The 24,818-nt window shown below is 45.0% G+C and overlaps 1 protein-coding gene across 3 annotated transcripts in view; it reads right to left on the reverse strand.

Annotated features, from left to right (window-relative positions):
• Positions 1–572: 572 nt before the first annotated feature.
• Anp32b (acidic nuclear phosphoprotein 32 family member B) overlaps positions 573–24,818 on the reverse strand; it is a 65,488-nt gene continuing 41,242 nt past the window's right edge. Inside the window, exons 1-7 of one of the 3 annotated variants that reach the window (XM_020180800.2) lie at positions 22,192–22,522; positions 14,097–14,246; positions 11,404–11,526; positions 6,288–6,477; positions 3,710–3,834; positions 2,216–2,285; positions 573–1,025 (exon numbers count right to left, since the gene is read on the reverse strand). In XM_020180800.2, coding sequence (XP_020036389.1) covers positions 958–1,025; positions 2,216–2,285; positions 3,710–3,834; positions 6,288–6,477; positions 11,404–11,526; positions 14,097–14,246; positions 22,192–22,245 — 780 coding nt within the window. In that variant the 5' untranslated portion in view covers positions 22,246–22,522 and the 3' untranslated portion in view covers positions 573–957. Of the gene's footprint in view, positions 1,026–2,215; positions 2,286–3,709; positions 3,835–6,287; positions 6,478–11,403; positions 11,527–14,096; positions 14,247–20,898; positions 21,317–22,191; positions 22,523–24,818 lie in introns of those variants that run through there. The other 2 variants (XM_074051398.1, XM_074051399.1) reach the window with 2 other exon arrangements.

Raw genomic sequence — 24,818 nt, forward strand, 5'->3', positions numbered from 1 at the left:
TGCCATAAATGAGTGGCAGAATCAGAAGTAGAATTCAGATCTCTTGGGACTCTGTGGTTCAGATCTTTCTCTTTATGTTTTCCCCCTTAAATTCAAGTATTACTCAAACCTAACATTATTTACTGGCTTTCCGGGGCTCCAGACTATTCAGTTCCAAACATTACCATTTTTCTCCAATGCTGGAGATTGAACTCAGGACCGCAAACATGCTAGGCAAGCATTCTACCACTGAGTCACATCACCAGCCCTCTCTCTGAACATTATTTTGAAAAAGTCTGATTTAGTCCCCTAGTCATTAAGAATGATTAGACACTTCAAGACTGTATACATTTGTGCATTTCCTCACCAATAACCACTAATATACCTACACCAAAAACTCTTCTTCCTTTTGTTTTAACGAGCTTATAATTAAGAGCTCAATTTAAAAAGGTAAGCATACAACTAGGCTTTACCAAACAGTAACATGTTTATTTCACTTAAAGTCAAAAAATACTTTTCTGGCAGTTGTCACATAAAATGTCCTAATGTGTATAAAAAAATCATTAAAAAAGAAAAGCATGAAAAAACAGACCCAAAATGTTAAGATTTTATTTACAAAGCTTCTTCTTGTACAGAAAGTAAAAATGCTGTTACAATCTCGGTGTAACTGGTAGCCACGGACGGTTGACTCACCAATCACAGCTATCCACGCTACAGCAAGAGTCTTACACGAAAACCTAACAACGCTTACAATTTTGTTGGGGCTGAGTGCCCAAGCTTGGTGGGTTACCAAGAGGGACTAAATGGAGGAAGGCGGAATGTCACAGGAACTATTCTTTGGCTCTTTGGGTGGGTGGGTGTCCTGGGGTTTGTATCACAGCTACCTTTTATTTATTTATTTATTTTTTAACAGCTATCAAATCCATGAGCAGTCCAACCAATACTGAACAGTTCTGGTTCTGCAGGTTATCTGGGCTCTTAATCATCTTCTCCTTCATCATCTGTCTCTCTCTTCCTCTTTTCACCTTTCCCGCTTTCTTCCTCCTCTGTACAACAACAAAAATCGGCTGTGAGACCATTGGAAAGGTTCTCCCTAGTGCACTGCTAATGGAGGCAAGTAACTTGCGGGTGGATGGCAGATAAAACAGTGCAAACTTGATCAAATCAATAGGTTAAAGCCTGTCTCCTCCTTTGTAAGACAGGGACAACAGTACTGACACAAAAGGGTTACTCTGAGAATGACACAAGACACCAGCATGGACATAAATAATAAACAACCTATACAGCCAACTGGGCACGCCTATAATCCTAGCTCTTCAGGAAGCTGAGTCGGAAGGATCCCTTGAGTTCAGGGGTTCAAGTTAGCTGGGAAACACAATGAGATCACAGTCAAAAATAATAAAACAGGATTCCTTAGGGCACTTTCTTGGCTATTTTACTAAAATAAATCTATGTTAAAATTCTGCTCCTAAAAGCTCTTTAAAGGCAGTGACCAAGTCCTAACCAGTATCATGTCCAGTGAAAGTTTAGTCCAGCGCCTGGCACAAAGCGGGTGCACAGTGAGCATGAAGCACTGTAAAGCACAGAGGCCTAAACTACCAGAAGAAGCCATACTTTCAACACGCACTAAATAAATAGCAGCCATTTCACTTGGTTCAATATGGTGGGAGAGGCTACCTTCTGAGAAAAATCAGGATCCGATCATCAAGCCTATTTTTATTTTTGGCGGGGGGCGGGAGGGCGGTGGGGTAGGACACTAGTTTGAACTCAGGGCACTGCACTTGGACAGCTGGTGCTCTACCGCCTGAGTCATACCTCCAATCTATTTTGCTCTGCTTATTTTGGGAGGTGGGACCTCTCTATTTGCCTGCAGGCCTCAAACCTTAATCCTCCGGATCTCAACCTCCCAAATAGCTAGGATTCTGACGTGAACCTCCTACGCCCGGCTAAGCCTTGTTAATGGAATAATTCAAAACAAAAAATGTCCAGCAAAAACCAATGATTAGTTTTACAAACATTTAAATATGGAGCCCAAGGATTACAAGCCCTCAGTATCAGTAACTGTGGTTCATGGCCCTAGGGCTGCACCAGCACAACTGCACTAATGGGACAAAAAATTGGGGTAGAACGCAGGGACCAAGAATGTCTTATCCTCAGTGGGATCAAGTTCTAAAGGACAGACATCCTCACCAAATTTTTTAACAGAGGAGGACTGAACTGCAGGGATTAGACCCACCTTCATCCTCATCCTCATCCTCCTCCTCCTCATCTTCATCAACTTCTCCATCATGCCCAAATTCTTCTTCCTGAAGAACAGTATACAACATAACATTGTTAGATTAATTCTGCCAAATTGAGAAGCACAAAGAGAAATATACTTGTAAATAAACATAACAACATATCAGAGAGAACCGTGTTATCTTTGTCTATTTTGCTGTAGTGAGATGTTGATTTTCCTTAATGAGCTCAATTTTGCTTTTTCCATTTTTGGTGGTACTGGGGTTTAATCTCAGAGCCTCACACTGGCTAGGCAGACGCTCTACCACTTGAGCCATAGCCCCAACCCAATGAGCGCATTTAAAAATGAAAGGAAAAAAAAAATAGCAGTAGGGGTTGGGGGCATAGCTCAGTGGTAGAGCAATTGTTCAGCATATGCAAGTGTTAGGTTGGCTCCCCAACACTACCAAAAAAAAAAAAAAAAAAAAAAAAAAAAAAAAGTCTCCATACCCCACCTTAAACTGGGTGTAGTGGGACACATCTGTAATCCCAGCACTTGAGAGGCTGAGGGAAGAAGATTACAAGTTCGAGGGCAGCCTGAGCTACATAGCAAGTCTCTGACTCAAAACATTAAGAAGCAAGCAGTTTGTTTGCCAAACATGTTTTTGTTATTTTGAAACAGAATCTTAGTATGTAGGCTAGTCTGAACTCCTGGTCCTCCTGCCTAAGTCTCTCAGGTCCTGGGATTATAGGCATGCACTACAATGCCTGGCTACATTCCCATTTTTATACAAAGCTTCCTTAAGGATCTTAAGTTATCACATGCTTATGATTGTAAAATGCTATACTTTTATAATACTATGAAAACATATTCTCTGTCCATTTTGTTTCTCAAACCTCCGTGAGGGCTGAAGCTAAGCCACTGCTTTTTCTAGTCCTCATATAGATACCCCTGAGTACTCAGGGATACTGTATTACTGGGTGTCCCATAAACTGCACTGCTCTTTCAGGGCAGGACCACATTCTGTGGGGTCAGTATTTGTTGAATAAAAGAGAATATAGGAGATCAGACTTGATAAATATTTCCATTCAATACAACAAAGGAACCAACACACTATCAATTCTCAGTATTTTCAGTTCTTTCACCATATTGAACACGCAACTCATTTCTTCCTCTCAGAGCTCCAGGGCCAATTCCAGGAATGGGGGGGTGGGTGATGGGTAAAGGAGAATGATGATGGAGGGGTGAATTCAACTATGATATATTGTAAGAATGTCTGTAAATGTCACACTGTACCCCCAGTACAGAGCCAAAACTTTCTCTGCAGAGTTGAGCACTGTGTCTGGTTAGCACTCAGTAGGCATTCCATTTCATGTTTAAAGGGGGACATAAGCGGCATTAAGGCTCACATTAGAAAGTCAGGTCAGGAACACTTTGCCTTGTCTTTCTTCCTAACTTACACTTTTGCTTTTACTACAATTAGGAGGCAGGGCAGAAAACAGATACACTGACCTCACCACTGACTTCATCTTCATCTTCTTCCCCTTCTACATCTTCGTCTTCATCTTCATCTTCTTCTTCATCAAAGTCTTCCTCCTCACCATCCTCATCCTCCTCGTCCTCCTCATCTTCTCCTTCTAAAAACAGTCCAAAAAGGAATTTCGCTAAATACCACTGATGTGCCACAGGGTATACCTGCAAAGGTGTACAGGGGCCAAGGGCTGGTCTGCAGGACAAATGCTGGGCTGTACCTGTAGCAGGAAGACTTGCAGCCACCCTCTTTCTAACCAGGTGCCAAAGTTCAGCCCTTAGTCCAAGAGAGAGCACCATAAAATCAGGAGGCTCCAGTTCAAGTGGACTAGATGTGCACTACCACTCTTACTGATGAAAGGACGTAACGTTTGGGATTTGCTTCAAAATAATACAGGAAGGGCATTGGGCAGGGATATGCATTGGTAAAACAAGATCAGTTATGGCCAATCAGTGCTCAAGACAAGTTATGGCAACATGGGGGTTTATTTCATTATTATTTCTACCCTTGTTGATATCTGAAATTTTCTACAAAAAAAAAAAAAAGGGAGGAGGGGGCGCAGAAAACAGGCCCCTTCTCTTGGGAAATGGTGCCTCAGAGCCAGCTGCTCTAACAAGAACCTGAAAGAGTCCTAAAGCCATGTGGTCACTGGGTGACCAGGTGCCTCTGGACATCTGCGCTCCCACAGCATTCTTGCCCTGTTGCCCTCTAGTCCAGTTCAGGCGGCAGCTCCTCCTCCACTGGTCCAAATCCACTGTGTTCTCCCTGCCTTCTGCCCGCTCTGCCCTTTCCTTCCTGCTTGCCTGACTCCCACTAACCTTGACTCTTAAGCCCCTCACTTCCTTGGCAGACTTACTAGAGCTGTATATCCCAGGCTAAGGCTCACTCTGGCAGCTGGGGCTTCTCCATGACAGCTCACTTTGTAACTATTATTTACTGATGTTTAATGAGAAAGACTTCTCCTCAGTAGGCAGTAATTCCCATGCAGAGAGGACCAATGACCCCAACCCCCTTTTGAACTACTATTTCCCACATGCCTGGCCCATAGTAAGAGTTCAAATACTTGCTGCCCGGCTGGGGTGGCCCAGTGACAGAACATATGCTTAGCATACGGGACCCTGGGCTCAATCCTCAGTGACTCCCCCACAGCAAACTTGCTGCCTGGCTGGGTCTGCCCTTAGGAACTGCCCTCCACTCTCCCCAGAGTTTCTGCCAGGTTACAGTAAACGAAGACAAGAAACACAAACAGCTTTTAGGAATCGCTGGAAATCTGCAGTGCAGGGACCAACACACGTAACATTTGGAGCTGGATAAACAACCTTACTCTGTTTATTGACCCCCCTGAGCCCATTAATTTTTGCCTATTTCAATATGCTAGAAGACAAAAATGCTTCCAGTCTATACAATTGCACCCAAGCTGCCTAGTGTTTTTCCTCCTCCATTTTCTTGGCCATTTCCGTCTTGTGCTAATTTTTTTTTTTTTTTTTTTTGGGGTGTGACTGGGGTTTGCACTCAGAACTTTGAGGTTGCAAAGCAGGTGCTCTAGTAGTTGAACCGTACCTCTGAACCATTTTGCAGACGGGGTCTCACAAACGATTTGCTTGATCTCAACCCCTAACTAACTAGGATTACAGGTGTGAGCCACTGGCACCTGGCTTGTGTGTTAATTTTTAAGGAAAAGAGATGTTTAAAGTAATAGCACAAGGGCCAGGGTGTGGTGGTACTTGCCTGTAATACCAGCAACTGGAAGGCTGAGGCAGGTAGACTGTATGTTTGAGTACTACAAAGCAAAACCCTGTCTCAAAAAGTAAGACAAAACACGCCAAACGCAGCACAAACACAATAGCATCAGGGCTGCTTGAACCACAACCTCTAGCCCTGTTTGTTTTATTTTTCAGATAGGGTGTTAAGTTTTTGCCTAGTCCAGCCTGGATCTCAATCTCCCTACCCAATGTTTCCCACATAGTTGGGATTAAAGGAGCCACTGCACCTGGCAGATTTTTCTTTTTCTTCCTCTTTTTTTTTTGAAACAAGGACTCACTATGTAGCTGCAGGCTGCCCTCAAACTCACCATCCTGTCCCAGTCTCCCGAGTGCTGGGATTATAGAAGTGTGTCATTTTGGCTGAAAAGTATGTCCTAAGCAGAGTACCCTAGCCTAGCTTGTGGGTCAGGGAGTACTTCCTGCAGATGCTGACAAAGCTGAGCTTTGGAGGTTAAGTAGGCAGTAACCAAGAGGACAGCTGGGAGAAAAGCATGGGGCATGTGAGACTGTAGGTTCTTCAAGTACATTACAAGGACTTCAATGGGCTATATGGCATAGTCAGTGATCTCTAGGGGCTCCAAATATCGAGGGTCATCTGTTAATGAACCATTTTTATTTTCAATCATTAAGGCTACAATGTTCTAAGAGTTTATTAAAATAAAATAAACAGAGGTCCAAGTTCCAAATTTCATGGAGTGCCTACATGTACTTTCCTCAACAGCAAGAACATTCAGTAGTTTTTATCAGGAGCTTGGAAAAAGAGAACTCAGGGTCACTAGATGCCACATCCACTAACCTTCATCCTCCTCCTCTTCATCCACACCATCCACCTCTGCATCTGAGTCAGGAGCTTCCCGGTCCTCTCGGTCATAGCCGTCCAGGTAGGTCAACTGGGGCAGGAGCTTGAAGACGCTCTCTCGGTAGTCATTCAGGTTAGTGACCTCACAGTTAAACAGATCCAGGCTTTTCAGACAGTCCAACTTTTTCTGAAGGAAGGGATTAAAAAACACAACTCTAAACCAAAGGAACATAAACAACAAAACCCATCTCTTAGAGGTAAAAATTCTCAGCTCCATATCAACTAGGTGCTACTCTCTCAGCCTTGTACATAAAAAAAAAACAAAAAGTTCCGTGCCACCTTCATATCAGCCTATCAGCCTTTAACTAGTTCCTCTCTTTCTGTAGCTACTCTAGCAGAGAACTATCTCTTAGCAGCATTAGGAGTCTAAGCCTGAAGTCACAGCATGAGATGATTGACAGCTTAAAATTTTCTGATCAAAGATTTACAATAGGTGCTTACAATTAATTCTATTTGGGAAAGAGACATGAAACACCAGAGGATGGTCTATAATAAAGCATGAATTGTGGCAACATAGATAGTATTTGTAGGAAAAACAGGACTCAATGCAGGGTGTGGAAAAGAAGGGGACTTGAGTTGAAATTTTAGAAATACAAACATTACATTATTTTCTTTTTTGAAGGTCTGGGGAAAAGATGGACACTATTACCAGACTTAAAATTGTACTGATTTTGCCATACTTGGAAATTTTGTTGCCATCTTATTTGAAATAATCAATTTCATCTATCTAAAACAGTTAAGATCTAAAAAAACGTGGCCCAAGAAGAGTTTTCTGAGCAGCCAAAGTACTTAGGAAAAGACGTACATGTATCTGTCTCAGATCCTGATTTGTTATATCACATCAACGTACAAGTATTTCAATTCCAGGTCTATTAAATTTCAATTAAGAGTGAATTAAGAGATTGAGGTCAGAGGTACTATTATAAGCAAGTCAAGAGACAGTAACAGGTGACGGCAGACCCTCCTAGGCAGAAGAGGGAGTGGCCAATAAGAAGCACACAAAATGTATAATAGTATATAGCCTGGTGTCTCCCAGAGCAGGGCAATAAGCTTGGAGCACATATGATTATAGTTTCATAAATGTAAACATTATATGGTTCTGAATCAAGAGAAAAAGTTTGCTATTCTCTATGAAAATTACACTAAGACCCCCAAACATTAATAGGACCTCTGCATGAAATAAGTTCTAATAAAATAAATGTTGATGCTTAAAAGGTTTTGGGTGCTTTGTCTGGAAAGCTATTAACATACACAGGACTTGGGAAGAAGTACAGACAAAACAAAACCTTGTTTTCAGAATGTGAGTTATCTATGTAATCCTGGAGATAAAAAACTGCTTTGAAAATCTGCTTTAGAGCTCTAGAGCAGGAGTTGGCAAGCCACAGTCCACTGACTAATTGTAGCTCACCACCTGCTTTTTGCAAAAGCAACGTTTATTGAAACACAGTCATACTCATTTGTTCATGCTTTACACATGGCTCCTTTAGGACTACACTGACATGAGTAGCTGTTACAGAGACTGTATGTCCTGTAAAGTCCCATATATCAGCTACGTGTGTGGCCTGTCAGGAAGAAGGGCTGCCGACCCTACATGTAAAGAATCTTCATGTCCCTAGTCAGGAAGAGGTCCCACACTGGTTTAATTCTCAGTGTCATCCCTTACAACAGAGCCAGGGAAGACACAGAGCAGGGTTTCAGCAACAGGTACATGTTGTACCCCTCAAAACACAAAACGTACAATGCTTTCGCATCTGTGACAAATAACGTGCTTACATAAGCCAGCTACATGATGTCTGAGAAGGCTGTCCCCAGCCCCGACAGTCCTACGGAGAGCTGCTTTTGTATCGAGTAACTTTCAGATTGTGTATCCTACTGGGCAGGTCCTGACCTCCAGAAGCCCAGCTGTGACTTCTTGCCAAAAAGTGCAAAATGCTACATCACCCAAATAACCAGCACAGGACACTGGCTTTCTTTCTTTTTTTTTGAGACAAGGTCTTGTTATGTAGCCCAGACTGGCCTTGGACTCGAAATCCTCTTGCCTCAGCTTCCCCAGTGCTAGGATTACAGGCAGGAACCACCATACCCAGCTACAATACTGGCTTTCTGTTGTTTACCAAGGCCATCTCTACACCAGTGAAGACACAACCAAAAGTAAATTTAAGCAGCTTTTCCGAAGAGGTTTAGTTTTTATAAAACCAACAAACAAACAAAAAAAAAAAACCTTTTTTTTTTTTTAAAGCCAGGTTGGCCTTAAATTCAAGATCCTCTGGCTTTGGTCTGGATTATAGATGTAAAGTGCCTCACTCAGCTTGACTGAAAAATGTTTATTTCAAAGACTTACAAGTACAAGGTCCTGAGTTCAAACCCTAATACAAGGGTTGGGGGGTGGGGGAGAACCAAACAACAATAACATCAACAACAACAATAATAATAATAAAAACCAGACTGAGCCATTTACATCTCTAAATTCTTTCCTAGGAATGGGGGCATAAAAACACATGCATCCTCTGATATTTATCTAAAAGTGCTTTACAATATCCATGCCCTGTCTCTACTTTCATCGTCTGTCCTAGTATATAACGCCATCAGGCTTAACTAGTTTTGAATTATGTGAACCTGAGATTTTTGGCTACTTCATGACAAATAATTTAGACATGCCAAACAGTATGCAAGTAAATAACAATTTCTAAATAAATATAGCACTCTAGAAGTGTTTAAAGTAGTAAAATTGTGCTTAATATCCAAAGGCACAAAATACAGATTATTCAGGATCCCAATGTGCTAAAAGATTTACAACTCTACTGTGCCAGATATTTGGCCTAAGCTAATAGGCTAGCCATAATAAACATTAAACATTTTATTAACAATAATTTTGCTTGCCTTCTTAGAATTTAGAAGGGCTTTGGGGGATGGTTTGGATGGCCCAGGTCTCTTAAAAAAGGTGTCCAAGGAAGATTGAATTGATGCCTTCTTTGTCTCTCGATTAATGTCCCTGTAGCAAGCAGAGGCATTCACAATCATTGCAGTGACTGTAAGAACTGGGCTTGATGTAGTGTTCGAAATGTATGTGGTTGATGAGGATGAGGATGGTGTTTTCCCCACTGAAGAGTACTATGAGGAGTCAAAATGGACCCAGCATCTCCCCACTTCACCATCTCCTACACATCTACTTTATTCCAAGTTAGAGCCTCAGGGGACCAACCTTGAACCCCCAAGGAGTCTGAGCAGCAAGTAGAGCATAGTGGTGGAGCTTGGTGTGTAGCATGGTGGCTCTGCCAGAGGACAAGGGATTCAGCCTCACCAAGCCTTAGCTTCTTCAATGAAAAATAAGGGCCCTATTATTTCTACCCACTTTGTACAGGTATCATCATAGCAGATCCTTTGAAATGGCAAATACAACGAAGAGGATTTCTCATCCTTCCTGTCCTGGGGGACTGAGACTTTCACAGCCCCCATACATTAGACAAGACAGGAGCACTTGAGCAAAACAACTCCCATGCAGTACTTGCTTCTGTGCTGCCTGTGTGTGTGAGAACACCAACAGGACAATTCAGAGGACCCAAGTGGCCATGACAATGAGGAACAGCCAGTCCTTTAGCGTGGGAAGGTACTGTTTGGTACTGTTAATAAAAGGGGGTGGGGTGGGTTGTTCCTGCTCACAGTGGGCCCAGAGTCAAGACCCCATCACCAATTAATAAACAAAGGCTTAGTGCTGTCACCTGACTGTGGGAGTGTCAGCACTTAGTGCTCTGTTGGAATTCCCAGCTTGGAGAAATAAGAGTATGGAATAAATTAAGAGACAGAAGGGTTCCAAGGGCAGTGAAAAATGCAGTGCGCTTGGGTCTGAGCTCTCTGAAGTCAGTTTCCTCACATCTCCAAATAGAGGACAGTCATTTTCTCTTACATGAGGATACAACAGGCAAATGTTAATGTTCTTAGATAAAGCTAAACTTGATAAATGCTTAATCACTGGAAACAGGGACTGGCTTGGAGAAAAAGTTCTTAAATATCACCTCATGAAATGTAAAAATAAAGGGCACCAGTAAAAGGTAGTTAAATCTGTATTGCAACAGTCTCAATTATTGATCAGGAGGGAAAAAGCCCCGTTTAATTCTGGCAGGAGATCCTCTTATTAAAAGAAGTCACAATTTAACTCTGCCTTCCCCTGAAATATCAATAGGGCATTCTTTACTATTGTGAAGCCCAGTTATTTTAGTATACTGTGGTATCAGACTTCTCTTGGGCTCTGCTCCTCCAGACCCTGAAAGAAAGCTTCTACCGGCTGCATGACCCTCACGTAGCACAGCCTGTGACACTGCCCCACACCTGCATCACCCCTGCCTTTCTCTGGAAGCTCGTTTTTGGCCACAACTTCTACAGGGACTGGACTCATTCATCAGTACAGCTTTTCAAACTACAAAAGTAAATCCATTACCTGACTTCATCCTCAGAGCCCTAAGTAAGGCAGCTGTCACTGTCCTCCCATCTTCTTAAATGAGGAAACTGAGGCCCAGAGAGAAGCAATTTGCCCAAGGTCACACAACAAGTCTATAACCCAAATGGCACTTAAAACTTAGCTTTAAGTGCCATTTGGGCACTTAATTAATTTATTAATTTAGCTTAATATGTAAGACTGAGATAGATCTAGGGGTTTGCACACAAAATTTTAGGCACTGGTGATCCTGTAGAGCATGCCTCATGAATTCTAAGACCTGAAACTTATTGGAGCTGCCCCTGATTATTTCAATAGTTTTCCCTGTTAAAGTATAAACGTATAGGATAGCTAGCTACTCTGGGGTACAAAACTTTAACAGACAAGCTTAAAGCTGTTGTAAATGATTTGAAAAGGACAAAAACCAACACCTAAGATTTCCCCTTTGAAGGATGCCACCACAATATCAGGCAGGGAGAGCAAAGCCACAGGAATACACATAAGTAGAGACCCAGACTCCTATTAAAAAAAAAAAAAAAAGATTCCGAATCTTTTTCCCCCACTATAAATATGAAAATGAAAATGACCAGTAACTCTGTGTTCAAATTCTCAGTTACTTACCAAAGGTTCTAAGGTGCTGATATCTTTCAGTTTATTTCCACTTAAGTTTAGATGTGTGAGATTTGGAAGTTTTTCTGCTAACATGTCCAGACCTCCCAAGATTCTATTGTCACTTAGCTCAAGCTGAAAAGAAAACACACACACACAGAGAATCACATCATGAAGGTGCTGTTTGTTTTTTAGTACTGGGTTGAACTCAGGACCTTGCCCTTGCTAGGAATGCACTATACCAGTCAAGCCAAGCCATACCACCTGTCCCCACCCCCCCCCCCACACTTTATTCCTGTGTTTTCCAGATAGGGTCTTGAGTTTTTGTCTGGGCTGGCCTTAGACCTCCATGCTCCCACATATGCCTCCTGCACAGTTTGGCATTATAGGCATGTATCCTCATGGTTGGTTCACAAAGAATTTTCTCCACCCCCTCTTTTTTCTTTGGTTTGTACTCAGGGATTCACACTTGGAAAGGAGGTTCTCTATTTTGCTCTGATTATTTTGGAGATGGGATGTTGGGAACTATTTGTGCAGGCTAGTCTCAAACCATAATCATTCTAATCTCAGCTTCCCAAGTAGCTAGGATTACAGATGTGAGCTGCTGGTGCCTAGAGTTTTCAAATACTTATCAAGACCAAATAACTCCTATTTCTATTAAGGCAAGGATGTTCATTTTGTTTGGTTAAATCCATTAAATAGTTTACAGATCCCAGTAACATTTGGGATGGGGGTAAAGGACAGGACAAAGTGAGAAGTGTTTCCTTAACAAGCTAGCTGCTAATTACAGTTTGCTCAAGAATTGACCTCTAACATTTCATGAATACATTTTCTAGCCTAAAATGTAGGTCAAAGTAAGTAAGAATTCTTTAAGTTGTAATGCTATTTATCTGCCAGAAAGGGTAAATGGTCTGGGCATTGTGGGGAGCTTACTCTGTGTGCCAAGGCAAGATTGCAGTGCCCACTTCAAGCAAGTAGTTTTGGACAGTGCTGACATACTGTGTGGTTCAGTATCAGGAAGTCACTGGAGTGTTACTCAGAAAGCATCAGGAGTGAGACAGGCTCCAGAAACAAGCCCATGAAGAAGCTCCAAGACCTCAGGAAAGCATGCGTGCATAGGGACAGTGGTAAATGCAGGTGCATGAGGCCCTGGGTTTAATCCTAAGCACCAAAAAGAAAGGGGTGTTGGTAGGGGGTAGAGCAACGGCCTCAGGTTTATGAAACTAGCTCCCTGCAGGCTACTTCTTGCAATAACCTGGTAATGGCCTTTGCAAGAACTTTAATTCCTTAGCTGCAGGTCAAGTAACATAGGCAAGTGGTATGCCAATGAAGGAGTGAGCCTTCACGGAGAAGTAACAATACAAGGAATCGGAGCCTGGAAAGCACAGTGGAAAACATCAATTTCAAGCTCTCCTTTAGCAAATGAAAAAACATCAGGCTACACAGCTGGTTCTAATTCTCTATTTAAGTGGTAATGACAATGGTAACTGTATCTAACCCTTACCTAGTACTTAAGGGCCAGGTACTATTCAAAGCACTTTTCGTTAGTGCATTTGATCTTACAGCAACCCTAAGGGACAGGAAGAATTATTACCCCCATTTACAGATGAATAAAATTAAGTGCAAAGATGTAACTGGCCCACGATCTCATAGTTGTCACCATTTATTTTTATATATTTTATATATATAAAAATATATTTTTTAAATATATTTTATTATAAATTTATTTTTTATTTGCATCTTTGTTTAAATAAAAGTTCAGGTTAAGTTCTCTAATACACTGAATGCTGAATCAGTGGTGAATTTTGCAAAAATTTATATAACCACATGATTCTTCAATGGAATGAAAAAGATACGGGGTTGAATCACGGTCCTAGTTTTGGCTCTAACACTAACCACTTCTGTGTGTGGCTTTAGGCAAATTGCTGTCTTTCTGGATTTATGGCTGCACCTATAAAATAAGGAGCTGGTCCAGAGGATGAAAGTTTCTCCCAACTCTGACATTCTCGTGCTCTGAGACAGTCAAATATATAAGAACAAGAGACATTCTTGAGCATTCTGTCCTTGTGGGAGGGGAAGGAGATAGAGGAGATAGAAAATGGTTATTATTAAACTATATAGTACCAACAATGGGACATGACTAGAGTAGGAAGACATAGCACTTGTTTCAGTGAATTCTTCCAGTCAACCCCAAAACATTTCAAACTTTCTAGTCATTAAGAATTATACAATGGGTTTGAACTCAGGGTCTTGTGCTTGCTGGGCAGGTGTTGTACCACTTGACCCATGCCCCCAGTTCTAAAGCCTTTACTTAAGCTTATCCTCCATCAACAAACATAAAGCACAGAGCATGGGAGGCATGTGTGGCTCTTGAGCTAGAGCATTCTAAGAGAAAAACCTAGATAATATTATATTTCTAACAATTAACAGATTATTTATAAAATAAGGATCCTTCATAACTATTTCCAAACACCACTGCAATTCTGCAAGGTCAAGTGGTACTGCCAGTTTACAGGTGAGGAAATAGCCCAGGGAGATGAAGTAACCCATTGAGGAAGCCACAGAGCTGAAATCCAAGCCAGTACACCTGCCTCATTCCGAAGGCTCTGTGCTTTCTGCTACACTAAGTACTTCCTTCAGGCAAGACTATACATTTTTCCCTTCTCAGAATAGTTGTCTTTTACCTAAAGAAAAAAAGCACTCACCTTTTTCAATTTAGGTAGCTTGGGGAGATTTGAAACTGCAATCAAGCCTACACTTATTAAACTGAGGAACTCTAAGTTCACAAATTCGGCTGTTAGGCCCTCAATTTTTCCATCATTTGATTTGCAATTGTCCAAGACAAGTTCTCGAACCTGTGGAAAACAAAGAAAAAAGGGGACAGCTTTCAAAATCATACTAGGACACAAGGAAAAAACTCCAACCATAAATACTCCCCCATAAAACACATACAGGGACAGCCTTTTACTTAAATAGGATCTACCTATAAATAAATGAAAAATGATTAGGCCCTAAGTACAACATACTAAGAGATTCAAAGATGGGATGTGAATTCATGGTATAAATAATGATTTATATGCTATATTCCACAAATAAACTGCAGTTCTCAGGATATAAGTAAAGAAAAGTATGTCTCCCTATCCCTCTTCCCAAGGCTGTTCTTAAAGGAGTTTTTTTCTTAAGTCCAGGTGCAGAGTGAAGATACCTATTCAGGCTGTCTATCACAAAGCCCAGGACAGATGTGACCACAGGAAAAAAGGAAAGTCTTACTTTTCTTATCAAGATCATTAAGTTCTGACTAAAGGTTTCTACTCTAACACTTTCCAACTCTCCCTTCATCTACTAATCTATACTAGCATTATGTTGACACTGGAAGGAATCAAGACACAAGAGTCCTTAATTCAAAATGAAGACCCATCTGGGTTACATATAAGAAACATCTTTCTAGGGCAGAAAACTGTTAAAACATTGTCCCTTTTCAGGACTTAAGGTCTACCTTTTCAGAATTCAAACCCATCCAAGTATTTCATAGTTGATGATTTTGAAAACTATTTAGTAGCCCACTGTACAAATCTACCATAATTCCTGTTACCCTCCTTCCTGTGTTGCCAACACATTTTGATCTATCTACAGTGATGCAAATTATAGTTTAAACTGCCCCACAAAAACATTTTTGCATGATACTACCATGTTTAATAGCACTAAACAAACATGCATATGGGACACACTGAGTCTGAAAAGAGGAGGAGCTAATAAGTCTTTTTCCTTCCGTACAAATCCAGTGATATTACTCCAGTGATGGCAGGCAACTGTGGTATACATACTGGTTTGGTTCTTCTCCTTTTCACAGGGAACAGATTTGAAGTTAGTGATGCCTAGGAACACTTATTGCCTCCCCACCTCTCACTACCCTGTCTACTTCCTCTTAAGAATCCTCGGTTTCAAAATGCATGAAGGCCTATTATCATTTGCTTCTTCCTTCCACATTTCTACATACCTTTGCCATTATTCCCTCTTTGAAGAACAACATATCTGAAAACTCACACCTGTAATTCTAACTACTCAGGAGGCAGAGATGAGGAGGATCAAAGTTCAAAGCTAGTCATGGCAAACAGTTTGCAAGACCCCATCTTGAAAAACACAACACACAAAAAAATGGCTGGCAGAGTGCCTGCCTAGCAAGTGTGAGGATGCGTGCATCACCCCCCCTCCCCGCCCTAATAGTAGTACCTGGACCAAAGAAAATGCTCAAAGGGTAATTTCTGGGGATAGGGAGTGTCAGAGACTTCTGCTGTTTATTTTATTTATATCTCTACCATCTAAGGTTTAAAAAAATTTGACAAGTGTGTATTTATACATTTAAAACACTAAAGGTAAAACCAACAATATGTATGTAGCCTCTCTGCTATATCACAAAACCTGCTCTCCAACAGACAAAAAACCCATCAGAGCATTCAAATGTGGATTAGAACATGTTTACTGAATCCTACAGCAGAAATGAAATCACAAAAAGGCAACTGGGGAGAAAGGCTGTTAAAATGACTGATATGTGTAGGTTTAATTGTTGAGTATGGAAAATGATGGAAAGTTTAAGGTTCTGGTTTAGAGAACTGGGAATCTACAAACTAGGTATTGTGGTTGCAAGCCTATAATCCCAGCATGCAGGAGGCTGAGGCAGGAGGATCAGGCCACCAGGATGGGCTATACAGTGAGTGAGACCCTGCTTTTAAGGGAAAAAAAAAGAAAGGAACAGTTTTCCTTGGGGACCATAATGAATCCCACCAGGGATACCAAGTTTAAGGTCCCATGAGATGCCCAGATAAAAATATCCACAGCCAGTCAGACTTATGGGTCTGGAGGTTATGGGAGGCCTGGGATACAGTTCCGTATTTGGGAGTCATCAAGGTAGAGGAAGTGGTGGAGGCGTGGTATTTCTAGGAAGAGCATCAGGATGAAACTGGGGGATCCTGCAATGGAGACTCAAGAGGCATCAGGAGTGGCACCCAAAGCTAAAGCATTAGTTTCAAACACCTGGACAGGTTTATAAAATAAACACTGTAGTCTGAATTAGTGGCCTTATAAAAAGAGGTTGAGTGAACATTTTAGTCCCTTTGACCATGTGAGCACAAGCAAAAAGATGCTGTCTTTTATACAGAGAACAAGCCCCATCCAGACACTGAATCTGGTGGCACCTTTGTCTTGAATTTCCCTGCCTCCAGAACTGTGCGCAATAAATCCTACACGTATGTAATATGCATAGTATGTGCATGAATATACACACACACACACACACACACACACACACACACACACACATGTATTTTTAAAACAGGTTCTCCCAATGTAGCCCATGCTGGCTTGCTCTTCCTACCTAACCTTGCTGAGTGCTGGGATTACAGGCTTGTACCACAAAGTGTGGCTTAAAGGACACAGTTCAGCCAAAGTACACTTCTGCTGTTGTTGAGAAGCCCTCCACAACTTTTTTTTTTTGGGCACTGCTGAACACCGAGTTCACATTCCAGCACTGCCAGGGAGAGAGGAGGAAGAAAGAGAGATGAAGGTCAGGTATGGTGGTGTATGCAATGCCAGCACTCAGGAGGCAGAGGGAGGAGGTCTGGGCTAGGAACATAGTTCAGTGGAGGAGAGATGATGGACTTTTGGTGGAGGCAGAACAGCTCTTCCTCTGTAGAAGAGGCTTCTATGACTATAGCTGTAGCTGAGTTTCAAAGTGGAAGAGCAAGTTCAAGGCCTGCATACTGAGACCCTTGACTCTCTCCATCAGTAGAAGAGAACTTATTGGGATGAACAGGGCAGAGGGCTGTGTGTCCATGAAGAAAAGGCCCATTCCCTGGTTTTTCCAGGAAGGCTGAGAATGTAAAGAAATGTGCTACCTTCCTAGAGCAGAACTCCAGAGGCCTGCACAGTAAGATCAAATGCTGAAGAATAAGCAGAGTAGGGTTGGAATTACTGCATAAGGTAGGGCCTCATTTAGGGTTGTGCTCAAATATACCAAGTCTGAAAGCCCTATCAGCTATCTCAAGTCTGTTTAACGTTCTAAATAGAACCTTAGCAGAAAGGTATTCTACTCCAGATACTGTTTCAGCAGCAGAGAAGCAGCATTTGCAGCGCAGAGGAGGTTAATTCTTTCTCCACTCTCTTAGATTCAGTGCCTGCAACTTATAAATTCAGCAAAATACAGATTAACAGAAAAAAGGTCTACATGAGCACAAGACACAAAATTCTGGTGGTCAGAATTTTGGAGGCTTAAAACACCTAACTTCAGAAAGGAAAAATAAAATGGCAATAGAGCAGATTTATTAGGAAGGAAAACAGTCAAGTAGGGGACCCCTATATACTACTGGTGGGCATGTAAAGAAGACAAAAATTCTGAAAAGCAACCTGGCAGAAAAAGAAATCCCTATGAAAGACCTAAGGAGATGATTTTCTTGTGGGAACATTGGCAGATGTAGGGGAAAAAAAAAAAAGGAGGCTAGAAGATATTAAATAATAATACAGAGCGACAAAAATGCTCATTGTATAATTTTTTTAGAAGGCAATGAGGCGGTATACAAGTTAATAGCATGATCCAAGTTTGGAAAAAGTAAGCCTTGTGAAAGATTACATGCTAAAATGTAGAGATGACAGGGTGAGTGTGGTATGATTTCTTTCTTTTTGCTTATCTATATCTAATTTTTCAACAAAGATGTATTACTTATACAAAGAAAGAAACACCAATTAGTTGCTATGCAACTAATTAAGAGCATCAGCTTGAAATTATATCACAGAAGACAGCAGATGCCGAAAGGTGTGTGTATGTGTGTGTGTGTATGTGTGTGTTGCTACAAAAAAAGAAAGATGTAAACTCAGCAAAATCTAAATTTCCTCCCCCTTAAACTAGGACTAAAGGGGCTGGAAACTGCTCACAGTAGACAGCCTGCTTAGCAAATCTAAAAGCCCTGAGTTCAAGTCCCAGTACAGAAAACAGTAACAAAAAAAACTCCTAGGACTAAGAAAAGACTACACTTATTGGATATCACAGTGCAGCATACAGCACACCAACACTGGTCTCACAGGGGCATTTTTTTAACCTCAGGAAGGAACTACTTGGTTTTCTAACTTTGAATGAAAACTTAAAACAGCACTGATCTGAAGGCAAGAGTCCCTAGAGGCAGGGTTGATAGGTGCGATACTGGCAATGTCAGACAGAGCAGCATAGGAGGGTACTGGAAAGACAAGAGCCTCACATAGGGAAGAACAGGTATTCTTTTCCAATCTTGGAACACAACTAGATTTGGCTTAGCACTTGCTACTGCATGCCGGTGTCCTCTCATTCTACTGGCAGTACCACCGATTTGGGGCATATATGGCATATTCTAGCACTGTACAATTTATTGTCAGTGAAGCAGCTAAGAATACACACACACAGACTGCTGAGTTTGCTAGGCAAATGCTCTACCACTGAACCACAACCCCAGCCAGTAACGGATGGTACAGGAACTATTTCCTAGGGGAGAGGAGTGTAGCTCACTGTAGAGCACATGCCTTGGGCTGAATCCCAACACAAACTAACCCCTCACCCCCAAATTCCTCTTCTTGCCTATTAAAGACTTCAAATGACACCACCATTCCTATGATGATTATTTTGAAACATCATTTTAGGCCATGTTTTCCACTGTGAAAACACTAAGAACTGTTGGAACTTAGAAAAAAATAATTTCTTTACAAGCTTTCTTGGGGGAAATGAATACAACTGTGTTTGTAAGGAACAGGAACAGCATAGTATGTAAACTAAACTTATTATTGTGACCTTAGGTGGTCCAGCCAAAAAAATACACAAGGTAAACATGTAAGAAACGTTAACTGGAGCAGGGCCGTAATGGCTCACGCCTATAATCCTAGCTATCTGAGGCAAATAGTTTGGAGACTCCCATCTCCAAAATTACCAGAGCAAAATGGAGGTGTGGCTCAAGTGGTAGAATGCCTGCTTTGTGAGCGTCAAGCCATGACTTCAAACCCAAGTTCCACCAAAAACTAAAAGGTAATAGCATTAAAAAAATTTTTAACTGGGTGCTCAAGCCCCAAAATAAAACAAAAATGTCATGAACACACATGAAAAGGCCATCTGGTCTTAAACAAAACTATATAGGTAAGATCAAATCCCCACTCACCTTCCCCCCTTCAAACAACTTAAGAGCTCGCTTGGCTTTGAAGTCATGAAGGTGGCGCCCAGCACGATGGTAAACACGTGTAATCCCAGAGCTCGGAGGCTGAGAGAATTTCAATTTTGAGGCCAGCCTAGACTACACAGCAAGACCCGGTTTAAAAAAAAAAAAAACCAACAACAAAACCCAACAAAACAAAGGAGAGTGGGGGAAATAATTAAGGTAAACTGTGGGATACACTCCTACAGTCCTGAGCATCCTGTCCATACCTAACAGTACGTTCCACGGCAGAATAGGATCTTCCCGTTTCCCCAAATAAAGAGAATGCAGGGGCCGTCACCCGCCCCCTAACAGCTGACAGTGGCATCAATTTCTGTGGTGGATATGGTATGTTCTAGCACATAGTCATAAGGTGCCACATGACTACCTGACTTTAAAGGAGCCATCTTGAAGCTTCATTTGCCTTTAGGTTGACGCCTTTGAGCAAAAACAGACTCTTAAAATTCTTTCTGGGTGTGACGGTTCACACCTAGAAGGCCAGCACTTGGGAAGCTGGGGCAGGTGATTGCAAGTTGAAAGCCAGCCCAGTGTAGATCATCTTTAAACAACACAGTTTGTGTTCAAAAACCTTCCGTTTCAGGTGGAAGCTCTCTCAACCTAACACTTACAGTGGATTCTCTTCCCGGAAATGATTCTCGCCTAATCCAAGGGGCACTAGCTATGGTGTCCCAGGGCCTGTGGCCCGGGGAGGGGGGAGAGGGCACCCTGTGGGTAGTCGAGCAGTTCCCGAAGTCACTGCAGGCCCCCTAACCACTTGTTGATTTGCGGTGCTTCAAATGGGTACAGTAGGACCCACAAAGCGACTTCATTTTACTCCAAAATCACAAGGCTCTGGCGTGTCTTTGGCAAGGTCAAGGCTTAGGTTGAAAGTTAATACCTGCACATATCCGGGTACATTTAAAAAACAATGGTAACTCATACACACAAAAAGCCCGCATGCTGGCCCCGCAGGAACGTCACTCGACGGGATTTTAAAGCAAGTTGAAGCCCTCCGTGTGTGCTTTTCTTACGGGAACTTTGGCTAAATCTAGTTGCTTCGTGTTCTACGGGCGAGCATGGAAAAGTCAGAAATGAACTGAAGGCGAGGACCCAGCTCTGCACGGGAGAGGCCGCTTAACCATTCGATACGCCAGCACGTGGCGGGCACAAAATGTCTGACTGACGGACGGACAGGACGCGCGCCCGGGGAGCCCCAGGCACGCAGCCGAAGTACACGGCCAACCCCCCCGCCCCACAAACCCCCTCTGTCCCCTGGGACCGCCACGCGGTGGGGAGCGCCCCGCACCTCGGCGGCGGGGCCCTGCAGGCCGAAGACACCAAGCCTCGGTGCATCGCCGCCGACCACGCACTGAAGTTGAAGACTTGTTAACCTCGGCCACCTGCGAGCGCGAAGCGCGGCGGAGGACGCCGGCCACCCGCCGTGGCGTACGAGGTCGCCTGGGGCGAAAGCAACCCGAGCACATGCGAGGCAGGGGCTGCCGAGCCCCACGCAGGGACGGACGGGCGATGAGGCCACCGCCGTTGCCCTTTTAAGAGCGGGGAGGGGATCGGCGGCGCGCCCGCGCGGAGAAGAGTCGGCGGCACCCGCGCCGGCAGCCCGGGGACCTGAGGCCAGCGCCAGGCTGGGCGGGCAGAGCCGGCTCACGCGGCGGAGGGAGACGGCGCCCGCCAACATGGCGCTGTGGCGCGCCCCGGCTGGCGCGCGGAGCCACCGCCCGCCCACACCGAGGGGCCGGCCTCCCGGGCAGGGCCTCGGTCGGCTCGGCGCGGGGGAGGGAGAAGCGCCGTCGCCACCGCGCCGCCGCGGCAAAGCCCGAGGCCCTGCCCGGGAGGCCGGAATGGGGAAAAGCGAAGGCGGAAGAAGAGCAAAGCGAACGGGGGAGAAAGTTTTATTTTTAGGCTTGAAAAATGGCGGGAACCGCAGCCTTTTTTCAAACTTGGCCTCGGGAGGGGCGGTTGCGCCACCTCTGCCGCCAGGCCCGCCCCTCCCCCGCTCCACATCAGGCCGCGCCCGCCCGGGCCCCGCGCTGGAGGGGCTTCGCGCCCCCTCCGAAAGCAGTCTCGGTCCGGTTGGCCTGCCCCGATCTGCCCGCCCGCCCGCCCGCCCTCGCGGCTTCCCTTCCTTTCTCCTTCCCGCCGGGCCCGGGCGCGTGGTGCCCTTCCCGGCCGGATATCGGGGCTGGCGGCGCGGCTCCCCGGTAGGGCTGGCCTCCACCCGGCCGCGCATCCCGCCCGGGAGGTTGCAAACATGGCTCCCAGCGTTACACAACCCCCCGCGCCCGCCCTCGCCGCCGGCAGGCCGCCTGCACCCGCGCTCCCTCCGGGCAAGGGCCCGGCGGGCGAGCAGCTCAAAGTTTGCTTCCCCCACCCGTCGCCTACCCAGCGGCCGCTGGAGCCTGCGGGCGCCAAAGAGTTAATGCCGCGCGCTCGCTCCCCCCTCCGCGCCCGCCCGCCCGCCTGCCTGCCTTCCGCCCGCCTTTGCCGTCCGAGCCGCGAGCTGCGCCTTCCCCGCGCCCCGCAGGTGGCCACCATTACGTGCAAGTCATCGGGGGCGCGGGCGCCCAGGGGCTCTGCTTACAGCTGCCGGGGTCCGGTTCCTCAGCTCCAGGTGGATCCTCTTCTTCATATCCATGTTCCCTCGTCCCCCCTCTTCAAACTTAACTTTCCGCGGCGGGGGCGGAGGGGGGAGAGGCGTCCCGGCCTGCGCGGCGAGGGCCGTCGGAAAGGTCTGCTGGAGGCAGCGGCCGGCTGTGCGGTCCCGGGCAGCGTGCGGGCGAGCGGAGCCCCCGGAGCCAAGTTACTCGCGGGAGCGGAGAGAAACCATGGAGGGAAAAGGGGGCTGGAGAGCTGCGCTTGCCTCACTACCGCCGCCCCCGGCCGCGGCCACGCACTGCGCTTAAACCGGCGACGCGGCGCGGCGGCTGCTCGGCTGCACTCGGCCCCGCGCGGCGCCGCTCGGCTCGGCGGCGGCGACTGCGGCGGGGCGGGGCGGAGGCGGGGAAGGCGCAGCCCGGCAGCCGCGCCCCTCCCTCCGCCGCACGTGGGGCGGCTGATGTAAGCGCATCCTCGGGGGCTTCCCCAGCCCCCTCCGCGCCCTGGCGCTAGTCGGTGCAGGTGGCTTCGAGGGTCCCCAAGGCCGTCCGCGGAGGCTCGCCCGAGCCAGCCTAGCCCCCGTGCAGAGGTGAAGGAGTCCGGAGTCTTGGGGTTCACTCCGCCCCCCTGCACAGTCTGGGGCCAACAGCCTGAACCCCGCAGTCCCGGTGGCCGAGGGACGTCGGAGGTGCCATCGAGAACCCCGGTTGGGTCTGAGTCGTACCGCGTGTTGCCGGGCGGAGTTGGCCTTTGGGGGACTGTGTCCCGCCTCTTGTCCAAGCCACGCAGCAGCCAAGCTTCCTCAGTTCGGGAGCATCTCCCTGGGTTTTGTTATTTTTATACATTTTAATGCAAGATAGCTAAGGAAGCAATCAGCATTTCTAATGCGGTCCTGGGTTTTCCCCACAAACTTCATCTCTTTCCTTTGGGCCCCCCGGTGAGGTGTATAAATTCTCCTTGGTCTCTGCTTGGGTGAAGCCTGGCAGGCAGTCTTTGTCACTGGAGGTCCCAAGGGTTAGAGCCGGTCAGGATGAGCTCTTTGCAGACACTGGGGAGTAACGTTCTGTTCAGCAAAAAATGAGTAAATTCATTGTGTGGGGTCAGACGCCTTCTGATTTCTAGTATTGACAGGAGGCACCAAATGTAGGAACAATTCTTCAGAGAAAAAAACCTTTAAATCCTGTGCCTTAACCTAAGGTTTTATGGAGGTTAAGAAGTCCCCCTTTTCCTATTTCGGTAGCAACCAAACAGTTGAAATTTAATTTTAAATCAATAATCAGTTTTTAAGATAATGAAAACATTTCAAAAGAAAAAAAATTAGATGGTTTATGGATAAAGGCAAAAATCTTCCCATTGTGTAGCTCGGTGGGTCCTGTCATAGTCCTCGGGGGCAGACTGGGAGGGCACAAGAAGAGTATGCTCCTTCAGGAGAGTAGTTCCAAGAGGCCTGTAACTATTAAGGTTACAGGGGACACAGCCATGCAGTGAAGCTTCTAGAAAAAACCACACAACCAGGTCCATGAGCTAACAGGCCTTAGGGGTTTGGTGTATTGTTTCTTATTTAATCCCCAGACAACTGTGAAGTAGGTGATATTTTAATCATGGTACAGGTGAGCACTTCAGGCACCTTAAGCAGCTGGGCCAACAAGAGTTGGAGCTCGGGTGAGACTCACATGGGTCTGGTGCCAAAGGCTGCCATCTTTCTGCTCCCTCAACAGTCAGTCTGGATTGGAGTCGTGGCAGGGCGTACTGCATTGGTACACTAGGTTGGGAAGAACTGTAGAGGGTGTTTAATACCAGACAGCAGGCAGGCGAAGAGGAGATGTGGCAGGAGCCACAAATGTGGTCCCAGGTCTGTGCTAGAGAGGGTGGTAACGAGGTGGTATTAAGATTAGGACCTCCTTACACGAACAACTCTAGGTAGGAAGGACTCTTTCCCCATGCACAGTTCTTAAGATAAATGTGTGTTTTATGAGATTAAGCTACAAAGTAATTAATAAACATAGCCACGACGTGCAGCAAATAAAAAGAAAGCAAAAGAGCCAAAGGAGAAGAGACTACAGACCCTGCTCTGTGCCTTCCTACACAGCCGGTGCTGCCATGCCCCTCTGTGAACAAAGAGCATGTGTCCCAGTGACATGCTTCTTTGTCAGGGGCTTCACTGCCAGAGGCATAAATAACACAAGCAGAACAGGGTGTGTCTCACTGCCCTGCCAACATCCTCAGACTGTCAGTCCACAGGCCTGAAGGGGCTGTTGTCACAGGGCCTTGGTTTTGGGTATTACTGTGCTTAACTGCATTCTGGGTGTAAGGAAGATGTATAATATACCATCGTGTCTAATCTGAACTTATTACCTTGTCCATGGACTTATGGATTTGAGCAAAGGCTGGAAGGGAATAAGAAAAGTGAACAGCTTAGTTTGTTAGGGGGATTTAAACTATGGGTGGATTTCTTTTTACTTCCATTGATGTTAAGTAATAAAAACTGCAAGTAATGCCAGGCCATAGCACCCCTTTGAATCTTAAAACTGCATATTTATCGGGCTGTGTGTGTATTCCAGTATGCTCTAAAATGTGTAAGGACTCTCTGAGCTGGTTAGTAACTCCTTGGAG

This window comes from Castor canadensis, chromosome 13 (genome assembly GCF_047511655.1).
Source record: "Castor canadensis chromosome 13, mCasCan1.hap1v2, whole genome shotgun sequence".
NCBI classification, from domain to species: domain Eukaryota; kingdom Metazoa; phylum Chordata; class Mammalia; order Rodentia; family Castoridae; genus Castor; species Castor canadensis.